The sequence below is a fragment of the Platalea leucorodia genome (genome assembly GCF_965183815.1).
Source record: "Platalea leucorodia genome assembly, chromosome: 14".
NCBI classification, from domain to species: Eukaryota; Metazoa; Chordata; class Aves; order Pelecaniformes; family Threskiornithidae; genus Platalea; species Platalea leucorodia.
Window position 1 is genome coordinate 8,458,287 of NC_138836.1, and position 22,079 is coordinate 8,480,365.

General features: G+C 38.2%; 1 protein-coding gene across 1 annotated transcript in view; it reads left to right on the forward strand.

Annotated features, from left to right (window-relative positions):
- Nucleotides 1-211: 211 nt before the first annotated feature.
- The window catches only part of PITPNC1 (phosphatidylinositol transfer protein cytoplasmic 1), an 89,143-nt gene continuing 67,275 nt past the window's right edge, over nucleotides 212-22,079 (forward strand). Inside the window, exon 1 of the mRNA XM_082326685.1 lies at nucleotides 212-488. Within this exon, the coding sequence (XP_082182811.1) occupies nucleotides 441-488 (48 nt within the window). The 5' untranslated portion in view covers nucleotides 212-440. The remainder of the gene's footprint in view (nucleotides 489-22,079) is intronic.

Below are 22,079 nucleotides of genomic sequence, written 5' to 3' on the forward strand. Positions count from 1 at the left end.
TCTCCTGCCGCCCGACGTGCTGCCGGCGGTGGCGAAAGCCACATTCTCGGCTCGTTTGTTCTTTCGCCGCCCCAGGCATGTCTTGACATAGCTGCGAGAGCCTGCCGTTTTCGTACACTTCCGACGGATGTCTTTGGCTCTAGCGACAGCGTTTGGGGTTTGAGACTTGGTAGCGTATGTCGGTGCGAGCGTGTGTGAAATTCCCATGATCGCAGGCTGAAGGAGGAAGAACTGGAAGAAAGGAGCAGTTGTGTTGTTTTTTCTTCTTGCTGGGTCAGCCTTCCTGGATGGTTGCATTACTCTCTTGTGGACACATTGTCAAGCGCGTACAGAGAAGGAGGCTTGGTTGTTTTTTCCCCTGATTGGTTTTCGTCGCGGTCGTCGTGCAGAAATAACCACTTTTCTCCCAGTTTGCTGGTCCGCACTGAGGCAGCGGGAATATGCTCATGAAGGAGTACCGGATCTGTATGCCTTTGACAGTTGAAGAGGTAAGCTCCGCCGCTGCTAACGGTTAGGCTGTTTCTTACCAAGGGATTTCTCTTCCAAGGCGAGTCGCGGTTGTAGTTGTTTTACTGAATATTTTGTCTTCGTGTAATAAACTTGGTCGGAGGTGATTGGTTAGAGAGGTATGTTTTTCTTGGAAAATAAGGGAATCCTACAGGAACAAAGGTAACTTCAGTGTATCAAAAGCATTGTGTCATCAAAGTATGGGTTATAAAGATTTTCCAACCAGACTTTTAAGAAGAATCTCACACATATTTGCAAGAAAAAGCTTTGTGCTGAAATCCTCTCTCTGTTAAAGCGTTTGTCCAAAACCCAGATTCTAAATATATCTTCACCTTTGCTTAAAATACCCTTGCAGATGACAGCGGCCTGGAACTCTAGCACAGGTAGGGTAGAGAGCTGATAATTTATTGGGAAAACTTTTTTTGTCGTTTGAAGAAATGATTGAAAGTCAAACTGCTTTGTCGATGTTCTAAGCTCTGTGTTAGAGGAACATTACGGTTTTATTTATCTGCAAACACCCTACCTGTTCGTTGTTTTAAGTAAGCTAGTAGCACCTACATGTCAGACACGTGCCGTGTAGTTACTTGCGCGTACAAGCAGTGCTCGTTCATAGGTGCAGTGGGTACCTGGAGGCCTGATGGCACATGTAAATGAGAGGGCGCTTTCTGGTTCATAGCGTCTCGCATGTATAAAAAAAAAAAAAGGTAGGTGCTGTTTTATTTAGCCATTTATGCTGCGGAAGGGGACACTGCAGAGGGGGGAAGGGGCCTGCTCTGGAAGGCAGCCCTTCGCGCACCGCACCGCACCGCACCGCACCGCGCATCTTGCGCCCAGCCGGGCTCAAAGTTTCTGGGCTCCTGCGGGCGGCGCCGTGGGGGGCCGCCAGGGGGCGCCCTGCTGGCGGGCGGCAGGGGGCGCCCTACTCGCGCGCCGCGCGCTGCCCCGCGGGGCGGCCGCGGGCGGCGGCTCGGGCCTGGGGGTCCCTGAGCGGGGTTGCAGCGCCCGGGGCCGCCTCTGCGGCCCTCACACGCTGCAGACTGGCAGCAGCCGGCGGTCGTGAGGGGCTTTTCGATCCCTCTCCCCCGGGGCTGTAACAAAGTACATTTACTTTGCAAATCATATGCGCATTTGTTGTTTAAATACATCCAGGTGAGTGTTTTGCTGCACGATTTTATTTTATTTTTTGCAATATGTGTAGAGGAGTCCTCACGAGTATGATAGAGTGGCCATTTCAATGGTCTTTTTGTCTGTATCTTCAGATTTGGCAAATTAACAGTATGCTAAAGCTGAGAATTTACACTGCCAAATATTTACTTCAGGCTGCTCAGGAAATTCCTTCTTCGGGGAGCAGGACCTAAAACCAACCACATACATGTAGGTAAATAGTCAAAGGTTTAATTCTAACATTTTTCCAACCAAGTTATATAGTATGCTGTCATAATGGGTGGCATTATTCTTTTAATACATAATTTTATTTGTTTATTGTATTATCCTAATGTAGACAACATTTTATCCAAGCCAGTTCCTGATGTCCTCAGGCTACCACACTTAGTTAATGACAGTTCATTATGTCATCAGAAGGGAGCAGATCTAATTTATTTTGAAAAATTATTGTTAAACAAGATTTCCAGATAGAGGAAAGTTCAAAAATCTCCCAAAATAGGAATGGCTGATGCATGGTGAGGCAGAAGACAACGTTGGAAGTATTTTGTTCTCTAGAACGTTAACAGAATTAGTAAAGATACTCATAGGTCTTGTAATTTCTCATATGTTGAAACATCCGTTATTTAATCCAAGAACTGCAGCTGAGATGCCTTAATGAGGGACCTAAAACATGTCTGATATTTAGCATGAATTTAATTATTAATTATAAAATTAACTAGGACAACATTGTGAAATTAGCAGATATCTTATTTTTGTTATAGTGTTTATATACTAAAAATGTCCTGCACTGTCTTTCTTATACTGGTTCACCTTTGTGATGTTTGCTACAGCCTATGAAGGTGTTATTATCTTATTTTAGCTTTAGTTGCACATTAACTACCAATAATGCATGATATTTTTGGCATCTGCGCAGAATAAGAAGGTGATGCGTTATGCAATCTTTAGGAGAACATCACGGGGCAATGCTCACCCTTCAAAATCCAAGAGCATTTTGGTTCTAAGAGGCCCAGACTGCCTTCTGCAAGGTGCTAAGTCACTCTGAAGTTCCATGGGCTTTGACAGAAATGCGATTTCCAAAGGATATGCAATTTCTCACAGGATTAGGATGTTGGGCCCTGATCTACAATGGCACTTAGGTGCCTAACTCGCATTGACGTTACTGGGAGTTAAGCACCTAAGTATTTTTGAGGTTGTAGGTTTCAAGAGGTATGTGAAAAATGCGGTTCTTACGCAGCTGCATGGCTTTCCTTTTTGTGCTGTTTTCCTTACTTAGACTTTACAGCTCTGTTTCTTCTGCTGTTTGGAAGTTCTGGCTTTCGGCCTGTGCACTTTATACATACATTTAAAAGCATTTCCTTGAGCAGTTTTCTTTTTTAGCACTGACTTGCCAGTTATCCATACATAGAAGTCTCACAACATGAATGAGAAAGAATTGCATCTTTAGTCTGTGGTGGTGTGTTGTCACCAAAACCAGAGTGGCTTCCCATGTCATTCCTGTGAAAAGAATCAGGCACAGGAGGCAAAGCGGAGCGTTAGCTATGTCAGCGAAGCACCTGTACCCTGTCTTCTGTAGTCAAATTTTATGTGTAATGTGATAAAAAAGTGCATTAAAATGTTGTGTAATGTCCAGCTGAGTAACTAGAAGTCATTACTTTGCATGTAAATAAATATGCACAGAGCGGTATAGCAATTAGTGCTACACTGGCTGACTCTTATGACCTGAATTTATCTCTAGAGAAGAGTTAAAAACTGATAGATGTCACCGTAACAGCAACGCTGTCTCCAGGTTCGAAGAGTTTCTGGCGTTGTTGTGGACAGGAGATGCTGCATAGCTGGTCTTCATTAGCTGCTGCTGATCGTGTTCTTGAGGCATTCTGTCATTGATTCCCTTATTAGATAAGATACCCAAATATTTCTGGGAGTTTTCTTTGTATACCTGTCAGCTTGGAGGCCAAATGCTTTGTTGCAAATAAAACATTTCCTAAGAAATGCTGATTGCTACAGACTTAACTGTTACTGTGTATTTTGAGCTAGGATACATGAGGCGGAGGAGCATCTTTGTTCCTTGTCCATAACCACCAGGAAAGACAGATTGTTGCAGGGGTGCTTGCTGAGGTGCTGTGGCACCACGCTACAGTTTTTATTCAAGGCTGAGGCTAACCCATTAAACTGAATTTTTATTGACAGTTATTTAGGACTGTTACATATATATTGTTGAAGGCTGCCTGATCAGCTTTAAAATAATTTGAGAAAGGAAATACCATGTTAACTTCTAAGCAAAATAATAACAACTGCTGTAAGAACTTTGCAAATTAGGTCAGAATGTAGCTGTTGGTTGATGAAGCCAATACGATTGCCAATTAGAAGTCATTCTGTACCTCATTTGTGGTACTTTTGGGAGGCATGCATGCAAATTCAATCCTTTTGTTAACACTGAGACCTTATAAATTAGAAAAAGCCATTTCTTTTCATTAATATATAAAGCAAGTAAAATCTGTTGCAGTAATTGCTTATGATATGTTACCAATCTTCATCCCAGCTGCAAGTAATAAACAAGCCTGCCTCTTGGTTATTTTTCCCCTTGCATTTTCATGTGTTAGTTCATTCTTACAAATGGTTTGTTACATTGTATCAGAAAATATTATAACAGGCTGCATTGTGTTTTTTTAAATATCATCAGTTAAAAAACCACGTTCCTAAGCAAGTGAAAAGAACGCCAAGCAGTTGAAAAGAGCGGAGATGCTAAAAAATTCTCAAACTTAGGTTTCATTGCAAATCATAATTCCACAGTTCTTCACAGGAAGGATTACATGGTTTTGCGCTTTTGAGATGCCTTTATCTGAAAATGTAAAACAAATCTGATAGGGTACTGAACTTTTATTTTGGAAGAGGCAAAGTACAATGAGGTACATCATAATGATTTGTGTGGAAAGTGATTATTCTTTAGGGGAATAGGTGGAAAGACATTTTTGCTGGATCCTGTTGAAAACTGAGTTGTTATTGCTGTAAAATGCTAATAAAGATGTGAAGCTAGGTAGTATATATTTAAAAGCTGAACATCAAATAAAATATAGTAGTCATCATAGGGTTTTTTCCTTGGAAAGAGGGATGACCATTAACACTTCTATTAGTTCTGAACTATACACGTATGGCCAGTACCTGAAAGTCCTAATAGGTTTTTCTTTCCTTTGTTCTTTATTTCAACCAAGATTATCTCTGCTGAAGTTGGTTGAACTGCTCCCATTCTAAGCTTTAAATAAAAGCTAAGTTTGCTCTGTGGGCAGCACTGCCTGCATGAGGTGTGAAGGAACAGCTGTATTGTCATGAATACAAACAAGCAGAGACCTGCAAAATGTCTGTAAATGTAGATCATGATTTTTCAACAAAAAATCCTTTCAACATTAACAAATTGTGGGTTTAGAGGTATTGTGCTTGCTCCTTTAGAAAAATATCCAGTGTTCAGCTCTTGTTTCAAACATTATGAATTCTCCCAGTGTGGATTATGTAGGTAAAATTATTTCAACAACATATGTGCAAACAGTATTTGTGTTCTCTGAATCTTGTGTACATTTCTTCTTTAAAAGGTTTCATAGTCTACTGTTTTGTGTACAAAGGGTACTTGTTATAACATGTTTTATTCAGACAGATTTAAAGCTCAATGAAAGCATTTCAGAAAGTGTTTTTACGCCCTGAGAATTAGCAGGTGTTATGATATTTAGACATAATTATATGCACGTAGGACAGAAAAGCCTTTAGTAGGGTATAAAGTGTAAAATACATTTTTTTCTAAACTATAGTTACTTACTGCAGGACAAACTACATATACTCATCCTGCAGTTAATACAGATAGATTAAATAATGATCGATTATGTATGCTTTTTTCATTTCCCAGCTATAACCACAGAACGTATTTTCAGGAATATCTAAATATAAGGAACACTTGAAAAAGCAGTATGTTGGCTGTAAGCAAGAGGACTATAAGCAAACATAAGGTGAAATCAGCTTTTCAAATTTAATTCAATTTAATTACTTGTAAATAAAATAATAGTTGGACCATGTCATGACCATGACCTCTGCAGAAAAAGTTTATCTGGCAGTTTTGAGCTGAAGTTGTCCAGCAAAAATGGAGGCTTATTGTGCAATTTTAATTTAAAGTATCAACAGCTGTAATGCATCTATAGTCATACACTGATGCCTTTACAAGACACTAAAGTGCTATGAGAACTAAAGGACTTTTTACTTTAGTTAATCATTCTTTCTGGATATGCCTTATGAGAACATCACCAGCTTTACCTTCTTTTTGCAATTAATACTGTGGAGGCACTGATACATTTGTCTGAGGAGTATTCGGAGTTAATTATTGATCTAGAAAAGCTCTTTACACCATTATGAACATCTTTCTACCCTTCAAAAGAAATCGTTGTGTAAGACTCTTGTTAGCAAACAGATCTGATCTGGTCTTTTGTGGGCGGTCATGTCTACTCACATCACAAGGGCTTTGCTCCATACAATGTGACCTTAAATTGACCTTAAAGCTTATGGACTGGAAGAATCATTGGAATGATATAACAGATAAAACAGTGAGAGAAAGCACCAGAAGTTAACTTTTAGTACCAAATAAGAACAGCTATTTAATTTTCTTTTGATGCGCAGTCTAGTTGTAAGAATGAACAGATGAAAGTGAGAGCTGTGTTTTACCATGGGAAGAAAATGAATACCTTGCTTTAGCTTGACCTTCCTGTACTAGTTGTAGTCACCTAGAGAGCTATAAAAGCAAAGCAATGCAGAGCAGATGTCAAATCTTTATTGAACCCCACTGCAAATAGAAGACCAAAAATAGCCAATTTTCTCCTTTGCTCCTGTTTGCACATTTCAATACAACTCTGTGAAAGAAACGAGACAACCTTTGTTCTTAAAGTTTCAGTGTAAATCATTAAAAAAACCTTTCAGTGGAAAGGATTAGATATTACTCAAGGAACTCCAGATTCTGACACACATCTCCCTTCATCTCTCTTGCTCTGTCTCTACTTGTCAACACTGGTTTTCTCCAAGGTATATATATAGCAAATAATACTACATATTTGATTTGAAGGCTTTGTTGGCAAAATGTAGGGCCCAGTTTTGCATTTCCCATAAAAGAAAATGCAGCTTTTCAGTGTTTTAGGACGTTTTCTAGCTAAAGCACTCTACAGAGCTTTGATGCTATCAAGAACTCCAGGAAATGTCTTTGTCTGTGGAGCATAATGTAGATTTGAAAACAAAAGAACAGGGAAAGACACAGAATGTCAATACTGGCTTTTAAAACCTAATGCTTTCTGTTTGTTTATTTTTTGGGATGAACTTCGAGTTGCTGAGAGCATGAAGTTCTTGTAAGAGTTGATGTGAACGCAAAATGATTAGCACTTTTGAAATTGTGGCCACTTTTGTTTATGGACCTAATAGTGAACGTAGATGCCTATACTAGCACCTTGAAGTTTGGTAACTGTGATATGCCAAATACATTTTTCCCTTAGTCCAGTCTGTTTAATTTCCTCATCTGTCTAATTGTAAGGTGAGAAATAATATAATTATACCAATTTTCATATACTTTTGGCCTGACTGCAAATGTTAAAAAAATCTTAGGTGATTTATAGCCCTTAAAGTATATAAAGCCCTTTAGGCTACAGAAATCTTTCTCTTCCTAGAATAACTAGGAAAGGTTAAAAATTACATTTTCCTTCATGAGTATTCAGTTTAGTCTGATAGGCATTTGTATTGTTAAAATCTGTTAGAGATCATGTTCTTTTGTACAAAAGACTGCCTAGTCAGGTAATGGAAAACCCATCATATATAACAATGATTCATTCACAGTATTCTTCTTTGTGACTAGTGAGCTGACAAATATGTTCCCCAGGCTGTCCTTACAGAACCGAGTCAGTTGTGGACGCAGAAATACATGCAGGCTTTCCATCTTGAATGCCTAACCTAACACACAAGCAACCGTTAAATACTAAAAGGATGGAGACAGATAATACACACATGCAAACCGTTAAAATATACTCTGTAATTGTGGGTGAGGGATAATTCTTCGTATCCTTGTTCATTGAAAACTTATTTGTCATTTAAAATTATTTTTTTTCAAATAATCATAATTTTCCTTATGTTTTATCCTTATCTTCTTTTGTTCGTAGAGCATCTCTCAAGACCAGCAGTATATTTTGTATGACTTGATGCCAAAACAAAGCAAATAGTGACATTTCACACAAATTTGCTATGATAGCCCTCTAGTGCAGGCTGAAGAACTTTGTGTAGGCATATTGTGCACGTATTTAAGTGAAATTAAGTCTGCATGCATCTAGAAAGCAAGGAGAAAGGTGCTCCCTGGGATTATTGACTAGGTTTAAAAAGGAGGGAAGAAAAGGTAATTTAGATTTCAAGTTGGGTTAACAGATGGGTTTACAGTCTGTAGGTGGGGGAAACTAGACTTGAACTTAACCTGTGTTTATATATAATGCTTTTAGTCTAGCCTTAGTCTTGTTTATCTCCTTCTCAGTTCATCGTTTCTTCCCAATTTTGGTTATAAGCGATCAGCCAATTTTGAATCTTTGGATGTGTATTAAAATACTGTTTTTATTTTTATAAAGTATAATGCAGGGTGCTAAATTGTAGGAATGACATTTTAATGGCTTTTCTTGGAAATAAATATATCTTCCATCTTTTTCCTGTTTGTGGTCAGAAAATGCTGAAGCAGTTTTGGATTCTGTTAGTTTCGTATTTTTACAGTTCTAAAGCTGGTTTTACAGCGCACACTCCTTTTGCATATACTTAACTTGTGTACATACTTAATTTAAAGCACAAGAAGTCACGTGTCATGAGTCACATGCATAAATGTTTGTAGACTGGGTTTAGTACAAGACTTGTTCATATGCTCTCCAGAAAAATCATGGTCTCTCTTTAGGAGTTTTCACGTGTCTGTTCTAAGATTAGTCTTCCCTAAGTGATTTAGGAATACTTGGGCTCCGTGGGAGTTGTTTTCTGTGAGCATGCTGAGTATGCCTTATTTTCCATTTCATCACACTAAATGTCATATTAGGTTTAATGTGTTGCCCAATTAATGACTATGTTTAATATTTTTTTTCAGTAAAAATATTATTACAATGCATGACAAAATAATTATGTGATAATGACACTCCAGTATAACACATACTGTTGCTCAGTTGCTTGATTAACAATCACTCACTGATGACAGTCAGAAACACAACTAATTGTTGAATATATTTTCAGCTTTTTGCTCATTTTATATAAAAGTTATTAAAAAATATAAAAATAACTGTTTGTGCTAGTGTCACCATGTTACCTGAAAGGTTACCAAAATACTAAAGGGCACTGTGAACCAAAAAAATTGTATTTATCAGAAAGATAAAGACAATGATAATTCTACTGATAAGCATGAAGTTCTTACACATGCCAAGTTTGTATTTCTCCTGGTCATATATAGGTGGGTTTTTTAAGTAGTCTCACTTGTTAGGCCTATTGAATATACTGGTCCTAGTATGTATAATCTTATCTTCTGAAAGATGCTTGACAAATTTATCCAGCTATTTATCTGATTTTGTCAGTTTTTCTTTGAAGGTGCAAATTAGCTGCCCTTTAAGTAATATTTTCTTGAAATAAGCCAAATGAAACATGAAATGTACACGATTACAGTCTTAAGTAACCTGCCTGCTTCTTTTATCACATAAACTTCATATAAAATTTACTTAAATCTTACTTCAGTGGATCAGCTTTTGTTTTGCTTCACTCTGTGTGAAAGAAAAATCATTCAGTGGAATTTAGACCATAGTAATACCAATGAGTTCTGTCGCTGATGTCAGAGAGGCTTCAAGATTTCACCAAATATGTATGACAGAACACAGCATATTTTTAGAATAGAAATGTTGGAAATCTAAATTCCATTTTAGTTGCATGGTGCAAATCTGAAATAATTCCATTGACCTCAGTATATCCATTCCAGATTTCTATCAGTCTAATTAAAGTCTACTCAGTCTACAACCAATGGCTGTAACTAAAAGAAAATGTAAATTTCTCAAATCTGTTGTTCTTAACAAGAAGGAAACCAAGCTGACGTCTCTAAATCTTTAGCATTCTTGCCTAACCTAAAAGACGTTTTCACACGGTTAGATTAAGGCCCTGGATTTGTGTCAAACCTATGATAATGTCTTTGAGCCTACACAGAATTAAATGATTGCTGTCCTCACACCGCAAAACTTGGCAGTAACCTCTTCGCTCTCAATTTTCAGTCCTAACTTTGTAGAAACTCTGATTCTCTTTTCTTTCTCCCATTTTTGAGTCCTTGGTCATACTCCCAAATAAGGAAGCCTAGCCAACCACAGCAGGCGTCTGGCCAGCTGGCAAAAATCTGCTGCTCAGAACAACAGCCTGCTGCTCTTGCTCTGCCTCAGTCTTGCAGAGAATAAGGAACTATACAGCAGACTAAAACAATTGATAATTCAGCTCCCCTCTGAGGACTAAGCTCAGGCTTGAATCCTGGTATTCCCTCAGTTGCCATGGATCTTTGCACCCAGACTGAAGCTAAAGGGAGCACTGAGTTCCGAAATCTCTCCAATGTTTTAGAGGGTTGCTAAGTTTATTTGCGTTTCCAAACTGTTTGCTACTCAGTGAAGCCCAAGTTTTTTTGTTTATTTTTCTTTTTTTTCTTTTTTCTTCCCCCTGCGCCCCCCCCCCCCCCCCCCGATGATTCAGTATAAAAACATGGTTCCATATATTAAGGGGACTCTGTTACACGTTTGGGATTTTTTTTTTTTTTTTTTTTCCCTTCGTTAACTTCAATGGAAGCAGAATAAAGCCTACTATGGGGGGGGGGGGGTTTATGTTAATTTATTTTCCACTGTTTTGTTATAGCTTATTCTCTCCACAATCTGCTTTTTTCATGTCTGAACATGAACTCACTCGGAGTCAAGTGATGCCGAACTTCTAAATCTATTCTGAGTGTGTTTGAGATGAGGCAAACAACATTTTAGTGGAAATGTTATGTCACAGTAACAAATGCCTATGGATTAGTTAGTTTATTTCCAGGACCTCATGGGCTATACATTGCTATTTATAATTTAACTTTCTCAAGCAGCCACGACTGTGTTTATGTTACCATGGTGTTACTTGCCATACTTGAGGGTGGATAGTAAATGCTATAATTGAAAATAGATACTCCCACTGAAGTAAGTGTAACAGGTGGTTATGTTTTTATTTAATCATGCTGCAAGCATAATACAAGTTAAATGTGGATACTTCTAACCCTGCTTTTTCGCGAAGACATTTTCAGACATGCCAATTTGTCTTTAGTGGCCAGAACTGCAGTAAACAACAGGAGTATTTGTCTTGTACAGTCCAAGGAATGCCAGTGGCAATCAATGAGTATCCTCCACTTCAGACTTCAGAAAGCAAATGTTCTTATGCGGGGGAAAAGGAGATGCTCCGATGCAGGAGGAGAGGTCTATATCTCATCCTTCTTCTGAGGACCATAGTCTGGATAAAGCTCTAATTCCTTAAGAGCATTTGAGGAACAGTGATTGCTGTTTCCTCGTGATTTCCTCATATTAGCCCTCTTACCTCATCTCATCTCTTAATTTCCTTCAGTTGTCTACCATAAGGAATTGCACATCTGTTTTGAGGTCTGCCCGATCTTAATATTATGTGGCTTAGTTTGACATTAGCTTACACTCACCTTCCTGGTGTTGGCAACAAACATCCTACTGGCAAAACTGTTCAAACCATCCCCCTCTCACAACTGTAAGAATAGCCTTTGAGTAAATTTTGTCAACTCCCATAAATCATTTAAATGTTATATATATAATATATGAAAATATATAATACATAAATCCTAGAACATAAATATATTTTTAATATATGAATATGTATATATTTTTTCATTCTTAATAGTAGAAGGGCAGAAACATATGGATATTATCCTAAATTCTCCTAAATATTTAGGCAGGGAAAAAGAGCATTGTAGATTTTTCTCTCACAAATATTCTAAAATGTGAAAATTAAATAATTCAAAATAGCAGGATTGTTTCACACTCCCTACTTACTGCAACAAGTCATATGGCAAAGAGTATTAAGTAACCAAGTATGAACACTTCCGTCAGGATAGTATGGTTGTTACCAAAGGCATTTGTAAAATACATTTTAATAGGACTATACAAAGGATACCTAATTGGTACAATTGTATGAACAGTAAAGTGCGGAATAGAGATTCTTAAATGAGTTCTAAGCACAGCAGTCTCCTGTTGAGGATTTTTATAGCTTTTTTAGAAGTAGCTGTCAGACTTCCATCTTTACTCTGTTTTGTATCAACCAAAGGCTAATTGGGTCCTCCAGTTTTTCATGTAGCTGTAGGATATAAAATGAATTTTCGTCAGCAGGAGATGCTGTGTGTATACATAGATTTTCTCTTGCGCTCAGTTCAAGGTTGTTCCTCAGTTTTCCTTTTGCAGTGAATAAAGCAAAGCAAAAAAAAAAATAGTGGTTCAGAAGGGGGTATGATTTGTTATATTTTGGTTTTAAACTGGTTTACCTTGGCTTGAAATATTAATGTTATTTAAACCAGTATCACTTCCTGTGTACACAAGACTGAGAGTCAGAGTTTACATCTTAAAGCTTTGCAAGGAGGTCCTTAAGGCCTTTTACAAGCTTCTAGCAATTGCATTCCTTTCCACAGGTTGTTATACTTAACATCTTTATTTGTAGGCCTTTTCCACGTGTAACAATTTTGAAAGTTAGACTTGCAAATTAAGTGAGCTACTTTAGCTTTCTAGGCTTACCTTATAGGTAGCAGTTGATTGACTTTATTGTTACAGAAAAGCTAAGGACATTCCCTAGGGCCACTAACAAACTTCCATGTAACAGTAAGTATGCAGTAAAGCATTAGTCTTTGAAGTATTCATGCATATTTAATGGTAAGGAAAGAAGAAAACTCAGCATTGTAGCCAATCCAAACCTTTGACAAGAACAGTGAGTTAAGAAAAAAAGCATTGAGTTTGCAAGATGTCTTTGATCAAATGAAATAAAAAATGCAATACTGAAGTTGTTTAATATAGATTAGTAGATCATGTCTGTTAAGAATTGTGTCATAGATCCACGCATCCAAATGGAAGTTCACTATCAAGCTTGGGTTTTTAAATGGCTTGCTGAGTTACTCCTGTTCAGCTGGCCCTTCGCCTGGTCTTTGTGTAGATGTAGGCCTCTGCTTTCTTTTGGTGCTGGTACGGAGTCTGGAAGTCATAGAATCCTTGCTTAAACCTGTGGTGCCCTGGAGCTACCTAAATCTCATCTAAAATAGACTATTGACCTGGGAAATAACTAACTAGCATTTCCAACCAGTGTAGCCCATGTGGGTACAAGAGTAAGAGTCTTGAGTCAGAATGCTGTTTTAGCAAAGTCTTCATCAGTTACAGACCAGACTTCTGTCTTGATGTTTATGAAAGATTTGCCATTGTGCTCTACCAGGCTTCGTTTTGTTGAGTTTATATCTGCTTATTCTGTGCTTTTCTTAAACAGTTATTTATTATTCATTCTTAACAGTCACAGTCCTCTGCGTGAAATTGTAGCATGAATTCTTCTGTTAGTGTTGATAGGCGGTTCCTGATATCCCCTCCCTCCCGCCCCCAGCATTCATTTCTCTGGTATCTTGCTTCTTAACTCCAGGTTAGACAGTGCAGTGCAAATGCTCATGACTCTTGGTCTAAAACAAGATTTTAACCCATTTTGTCAGCTAAAAGAAAATAAGTGAAAAGTAAGGGAACAAGGATGTATACAGAAGGCATTTTTCAGAGAAAGGAATTTTAAATGGTTGTATAGCAACAAACAGAATTCACTTGCTCCATCAGGTGACAGTTAAAAGAATTTTCCATTTTTTTGCAACTGGAAATATAAGAAAGCTATGTAGGAAAAGAAATAGACTTGCTGATTAATGAAAGCTTTGCAATTCTTTAAATATTTTGTCATGTAATCACTGACATAAAAATAATTACAGAGCTGTTGGGGTACATTTTTGCCTTTCTTATTTTGCAAACCCTTATTCTTCTTTTGCACTTCTGACGCTGTCATGGTTTAACCCCAGCCAGCAACTAAGCACCTTCCGGTCAAGAGTTTCAAAGAAAAAGGACTTTCACTCCATTTCGTCTACATAACAGTTCATCATCCTGCTGATTTATGTGTGTAAATTATTTGCATATGTCAGATTTAAACATACACAGTTTTGGAGGCACAGTAAACTTTGCCAGCTGACGTGTCAAGTTAGCCTCAGTAAGTCAGCTGAAGATTTGGTCCCTTGTGTCCTTTCCGTGGCAAATTAGTGCACTGCATCTGCTTATGATATGCTAGAAAACAGGGAAAGAAAAGTGGCATTATCAAAGTTTAAAAGATGTGGAGCATCAGTAGACATTTTTTTACCATTTCCCATACCTGCATATTGATACTAGTTTAAAACTATTTTTCTTAGGCTTTTCAAGTATCAAATATTTCTTCATATTTTGCATTGATACTGATGAGATGAAAGGTTCCAAACTGATGAAGTGAAGAGTTACTGGGTTTGTTCCTGTTAAATCTTTAGCGTTTTTTGATGAACTCCAAAAATATATAAACTCTTCTGTGAATAATTGCTTGAGGAAAACCAGTGTTTCAGTTTATCTGTCTAATGGAGTAGCTGAGGAGGTTCACATTAGGGAGTCATGAAACTGCAAAAACTTGTGGGTGACATAAAGCCACTGTAACGTACTAAGTATGGGATCCTTTTCAGGCAGACTCTGAACAACTTTACAAATTAATCATTACCTTAAGGTAGGATGACACTGTGGTGTGTATTGCATTTTCATAAGAATGAGAAATAACTAGCCCAAGATTGAAGGCTCACGTATGGTATTCCTAAGGAACCACACACTGGTAATATGGGTAGGTCTTGTTTCCTCTCAGTAGATCTTCTGAGATGTTTCTCTGTAATTTCACACTGTTAAGTCTTGTGTCCCTAGTAGTACATTTATATGTTTTCATAAGTAGAAGCAATAACAATAGCTGCATGATATGGACTAACTAGTGGTGAACTGGGGTCTGTTTGGTTCCTGTGTCTGTAGAAGACCATGGTGAAGCATAAATTTTCATCCCTGAATTCTTCCATCTGTCATGTGCTGACGTGACCCCGTGCTGAATTTGGGCTAAAGCATTTTAAGGTGGTGTCCCAGGTGTTCACTGCCATTATGGTCAAGGAGATAAAGTTATTCAGCTTTTCATCGAATCAGGAGTTGCTCTCTAAGCATTGCAGGCTGCAAGTGATCACTGTATCTCTGTATCTTCTCTGCTCTGTGTTCTCTCCTTTTCTCTCTTTGTACTCTCTATAATATGCCTCCCACTCCCTCTTTTAAATCCTTTTTGTAGGAGGTTAATTACAGAAATGTAGCTTTCCATCTTTGTTGGGTTCAAGTTATCGCTTGCTCTTTTTATATATTGTTCATTGGGGATTTTTTTTAATAAGTTGTGGATGAGTATGCTACCATCGTTAATGAGTATGTTGAACACTTTAAGACCTAGCTCAAATTCCTCTGGGACTTCACTGGTGTCCTCTCTGTCTTGTCTAGTTATTTTACTTTTTTATTGTATCTTTTAAACAATGATTTATCCATGTAAGGACCTTTCTTCTTAACTCGTGGCAAATTCGTTTCTTTTAGAACTTCTGGGGAGTCACCTTGGCAAAATGGGCTTTTGATATTGAATTGGCCCATATCAGCTAGGTCTCCTTGGTCTGCATACCTGTTGTCCCCTTCAGAGACAGAGTAAGACATGACTTCTCTTCACTGGAGCTGTGTTAACTTTTCCCTCTATATTTATGCATCCAAGCTGTGCTATTCACACTTCTTTCTTTTTTTTTTTTTTTTTTTTTTTTGCTTGAGTAATAGGAATCACCCTCATACACTCTTTCTCAGTTTTCTGTTCAATAAATTGAACTGATGATAGCAAATGAAAACCATATGAAAAGCAAATTAATACAACTCCTGTCCTACTTGGTGAAAATATAGAATTTTAATTTAATGCCAACACAATATATTGAATTAATTTTAAGTGCAAAGAGACAGAATTCCAATGAGAGTACCAGCTGATATTTTTTTTAGCATGGCTATCTGCTTTACTGCATTTAAGCATAGAACTTTGGTAGAGGATTTTTGATGACTTTTTGAGACTTACTCATTGAAATCATTGACTAATTGGGGACTGCTTCTTAAAGAGAATTGGAGAGGTAGTAATAATGCTAACAATTAGGATTTCAGGGGGCTTATTGATATTTTTGGCAGGCAATGTTTGTTAGTGGTGTGCAAGAGTATTTCCATATTACATATAAGTTGTTTTGCCAAGTGCGGATTGGCTGTATGTCATGTTCCTTAGTTTCCATTTGGAACTGGGTACTCTTCTGATGGTTTTATCTCTGAAAGGAGTTAACATTTGCTTTATTTTAGATACTAGCTCTTGTAGAATGCATATCATTTAAACTAATAAGGTACTGTGTTATGAGGCATGATTCTTTTGTTTATCTAGGCTTTGTCATTGCCAGTAGCAAACACTGTTCTGCTGCCGTTTCATCACCACAGTCCTAGTTCATGCCCAATGTACACAGAACTGGCAGTCTTGAAAACAGAGATAAATTTCCATGTCCATGTTTAACTTTGATTTGTTCTTACACTTGCTATAACCTCCTCCCACTGACTGTAAATCAGTAAGTGAAAAGCACACCATGTACACTATCTGCTGCCAAGCATTTGATATGGTTGTAATTAATTGACAGCATTCCTATGGTATGCTGGTAAGCAAGATTAGTTCCCTTCTCAGGTCCGCTTCTACTCCCAGTGAAGTCAGTGGGAGCTTCCCTTTTGTATTAAGAATGCAAGAATATGATCCTAAGAGAGAATTCATTGGATGAAGAGCTGTGTATGAAATACAGGACAAATTCTGTACTGAACTGCGCTCTGTAGAACTCCATTGGCTTTAAGTAAAGTGGAAGAAAATCCGGTAATTCATCTATCTGTGGGACATGAGGATATGTCTGCAGGCTTGTGAATTTTTGAAGATTTACCTCAATTATGGTGTCTTCGGATTGTAATAATACATCAAATCAGTTTGCAGTATAATCAATGGACCAAGTTAATACCAACTATGTTAAAAAGAAAGACAGGTAGTTTTGTAGTAAGAAGTTACTAACTTGAAAATAAATTTTCTAAGGTGAGATCTAGTGTGAAAAAGGAAGTAGTATTTCTGCGGGCTATCAACTACTGTCATGTCAAAATCTTGTTGCCTTGGAAAATCAAATACACCACTACAAAACTTTGTCTGACGTATTTCCATCTTTCACACTTAGAGAGGAGGTATATTGGTCAGAAGGAAGCAGGATCAAGAAAAACAAAAGCACATGATCAAATGCTGATGGCAACATAATAGCTGACCAGCATTTGAACAGAACATGACATTTGCATTAGAAAGGTATACTTTTAGGTTACACTTACTTATATTTTGTTCCTGGAATGCTGAAAATCTCCCTGTTGTTACTTGTATAACACAATGCCAGAAAAAAATCACACCTGGTTTCATGATTCAAGCAAGTGCTCTTTGTCTTACTCTCCAGCAAAGTACTACAAGTCGTTTTTGCATGCGAGATTCACATTTATGCGTTCTGTAACTCTTCTATCAGAGGACCAAATTATGTTAGAAAATTCAAACTGTTTCCTAGGGACTTTTAATAAAATTGTGGAATAGATTATTTGATAAATGATATACAACATGGATAAATTGGCACAAGATGAAGCAAATTTCGTCCCGTCAGTATGTTTCTAGGAGAGATGAGCCTGGCTTGGTTAAGTGCTGATAGGTTTTCCTTTCTGTGGACCTCTATTCTGGAACTTTGGCAATTTCATTGTCTTCTGTTGATATAAAATCTTAAAACCTGTCTTCTTCAGGAGAAAACCTGTTTTCCTCGTAAGAAAATGAAAGCATCCCCTGACCAAAAGTGCAGGATTTCTAGCAGTCTTAGTTATGCTCCACATTCAAATAGGAATGACATCAATAGATGTTGGGACCTTTTTGTTTTGCTGGTGGTCCTCTCTTGTAGGGGCTGTACTCCTGAAACTCATGGCCCATGGAAGTCTTCACTGTCAGTAATGGGAAAATATGCAAATACAATAATCTTCTGAATCATCTTTTATAAGGCATTACTGTAGTCTGAGACAGAATTACAAGCCACCAAAACATGCAAATCACACTTGGGTGAGTGACAGAGTGAGGGTGTCCCTGTGTTTAAATAGGGCATTACTCAAAATAGTACAATACCAGCTTTCCATGGGAAAGTACTTTCTGTTCAGTGAGATGTTTTCTTTCTTTACCTAGTCATCAAAAACACCATCAATCCCATTTCCAGTGAGGCAAGCTTCTGTGGAATGTGACATTTGTTGTTTCCCTTACCTGATAAGAGCTGTATACCTAGATTTGTACAGAATGTAACATACTTTTTTTTTTTTAATTTTTTTATGCTTGAAAAAGGGCTTGTTCAGGAGAATTTAGCCCCTAAAATTTATTTTCTGGCTAGATGCAGGAAAGGTAAATTCATTCTTTCTGTTGTTTTTGAGTACCTTAATGCAGGGAAGGAAACAGGAGTGAGTCTGTTGGAGTCATGAAATAGAGTATATGGTTGGAAATAATTCAAAGGTAACCTCTCACTGGTATTTCTGCATCTGTTGAAAAAAAGAACGTTGTTACAGCACACAACTCTCAGATGAAATGTCAGAATTTATGTAGTATGGAAATGGAATATACTGTACATATTATAATCATGCTCCCAATTTATTGAATGTTTTTGGTGGGATTAACAACGTAAAATTAAAATCTATGTAGGCTATAAACATATTATTCAACCAGCTAACCTCCTGAATCTTCAGGGTTGATCTTTTCTCTGCGTGCATGGAATTAGTACAGGCATCAAGAATTTCATACTGATACATAGAACTGACTGTTAAACAAGATCCAGTGAACAGAGGTGATAAAACTTTTCCCCCCTCAGTATACAGAAGCTTTAAAATGTTAGAGAACACAGGAACTAATGTGTCATTTTTATGTTAATTTACATGGCTTCAGTTTGTCCTGTAAAATAAAATGTTCTTATTCTTACAATTTTTTTTTTTCCAGTTTTTATTACCTTAAACATTTAGGATGATCCACCAATTGCATTTGAAGTACTAAAGGGGATGTATTCATTGCAACTATTAGTTCCAGTGTATATGTCCTTCTAAACATCAAATTAAACGTTTGAGTCATGGAGGTTAAAAGGAATTTTAAGTGCTTCTTTAATGAGGACAGACACATCTTCTGATACCTTGTATCGAATTTAAGTAGTATGCCTATCTGATATACTATTATAGTGGTGCCCGCTAGTGCTTTCATAATTATGGGCCTGTCAGCATTTCCATTACAAACCCCTATATTACAGCTGAAAATATCACTCCAGGATGAAGTTTTGTACAAAGGCTTTCAGCCTTGAACGAAGAAGCTTTCAAAATTAGTTTTGCTGCTTCTCCAATTTAAAAAATGAAGTTTTGCTGTTCCTTACTCTACCCTGTATTAATGTCTTGTTTTCAGGAAAAAAACCCACAGGGTCAAAATACTGATGTTTGTTTCCTGTAGCATGAATATAACACATTCAAAAGATAAGAATTGAAAGCTGAACAACGCTTTTGTTTAACCACAAAAAAGAAGAAAAAAAAAAAGGCAGCACAAGCAGGAAAAAGTACATCTGCAAGCTGCCACTCCGAGTTCATACCCATTTCGTCTGCAACCTGTCTACAAAGATTTCAGTAGCCTATATCCTTTTTCATGGATTCCAAAACAGCAATGAAATTATACTTTCATTTTTTATCAGCCTAGACTGGTTTAAAAATCATTATTTAAGGGTTTAAGGACAACCACTTAGAATTAGGAGGTGCCAAAATTAACATTGCCTATACAGTTTTGGTTTGCCTGCTTTTTGAATATATTTTCCATAAAACTGGTTCCTGTAAAGGCTGGGTGGTGCTCAAGTGAACACCACTTTTTCATTATATAATTTTTTGTCTTTTTTTCCAGTGACTTATTACCCATCTCTGAAGTTGGAACCACTGTGTATCATGGTTTTGAGTGATGCTTATCATTAAAGTGTCTGAATGTTTTCCAAAACATTAATCAATTTATTTTCATTACACTTTTGTGCAATGAATAAGTTTTCTAATTTTACAGATGACAAACATCTGTATTGAGACATGTTAGTTGAAAATATTCACTTATTTTGAATATTTAACACTTGGAACCTGATTTTTCAGAGTGGAATTATATAGCCTATTTAAAACTCAGTTCTCATTGACTTCAGCTACTTTAGCTATCTGGCAAATATTTACTGTATCTTTGAATCAGATCTCTTGTGTCAGGTGAGGTACCTAGATGATGAGGAACAAGGAGGTGGCAATTGCTTATGAAGAACTGGGGTTTAAGCAATTTGCCTTGTGTTACCTAGATTTCTTAATTTCTGTAATTTCTCATTCTTATGCATCGCAACTGGGTACTGTTGTGCTGGTGATGCCCAGAAGATATGCGCTGATGTGGATTCTTCAATTCATATCCCGCGTGATGGCACTCAAGATGACCTGCTCCATAACCTTCCCCGTCACTGAGGTCAGGCTGACAGGCCTGTAGTTCCCTGGATCCTCCTTCCAGCCCTTCTGGTAGAGGGGCATCACATTTGCTGACCTCCAGTCAACTGGGACCTCCCCAGTTAGCCAGGACTGCTGATAGATGATGGAAAATGGCTTGGGGAGCACCTCCGCCAGCTCCCTCAGTTCCCTTGGGTGGATCCCATCCGGCCCCAGAGACTTGTGTGTGTCTACATGGTGTAGCAGGTCGCTGACCAGTTGCCCTTGGATTATGGGGGCTTCCTTCTGCTCCCTGTCCCTGTTTTCCAGCTCAGGGGGCTGGGTACCCCGAGAACAACTGGTCTGACTATTAAAGACTGAAGAAAAGAAGGCATTAAGTTCGTCAGCTTTTTCCTCATCCTTTGTCACCGTGTTTCCCCCTGCATGCAGTAAAGGATGGAGATTCTCCTTAGCCCTCCTTTTGTTGCGAACGTATTTATAGAAACTTTTTTTGTTTTCTTTTATGGCAGCAGCCAGATCAAGTTCCAGTTGGGCTTTGGCCCTTCTAATTTTCTCCCTGCATAACCTCACAACATCCTTGCAGTCCTCCTGAGTTGCCTGCCCCTTCTTCCAAAGGTCATAAACTCTCCTTTTTTTCCTGAGTTCCAGCCAAAGCTCTCTGTTCAGCCAGGCCGGTTTTCTCCCCCGCCAGCTTGTCTTTCGGCACATGGGGACGGCCTGCTCCTGCGCCTGTAAGTTTTCCTTCTTGAAGAACGTCCAGCCTCCCTGGACTCCTTTGCCCTTCAGGACTGCCTCCCAAGGGACTCTGTCAACCAGGCTCCTGAACAGGCCAAAGTCTGCCCTCTGGAAGTTGAAGGTCACCGTTCTGCTGACCCCCGCCTCCTTATTTTTTCAGGAATCAAAAGCTATCAGTCGCTATGCCCAAGCCGGCCTCCAACCGTCACATCACCCACAAGTCCTTCTCTGTTCACAACAGGAGGTCCAGCGGGCACCTTCCCTAGCCGGCTGCCTGACCGGCGTGTCAGGCAGTTACCTTCCACACACTCCAGGGACCTCCTGGACTGTGTCCTCTCTGCTGTATTGTACGTCCAGCAGACATCTGGTAAGTTGAAGTCCCCCACGAGAACAAGGGCTAGCGATTGTGAGACTTCTCCCAGCTGCTTATAGAATATTTTGTCTGCCTCTTAAATCACCTACAGTAGTATGCAACTACCTCGAATAGGGAGAAAAAGTGGTACCTGATTATTTAACTGTGCCATAGTGTTTATGCACACAAGTGTATTAACATCCAATAAGCCATCCATCATTTTTCTGTGACTCTTTAGTGTCTAGCTTTACTAGCTTGATAGGATTTCCTTAAGCGTAGCTTTTGTTTGCAATTATTTTGGGGGCTTTTAAAACATTCTGAGGGAAAAAAGCTTGACTACATGGCCTCGTGTGAGCTGCTTTGTGTATTATCATCAGCGTTGGAACCTTGAGATGCACTGCGCAGACTTCTGCACTTGAGATAATGGAGGGTAATGGATAAAATAATAATTTAAAATGTACATGATGACATATGATAGAAGAGAATAAGCCTTAGAAAAGAAGTGTGATAACATACCAGGAAAACATGTATCCTATATATAGTAGGATCTGTGAGAGGCTTGAGAGTGTGCAGTAGGCACATAATATTTTGATAATTCATCTGGAAAGCTCTAA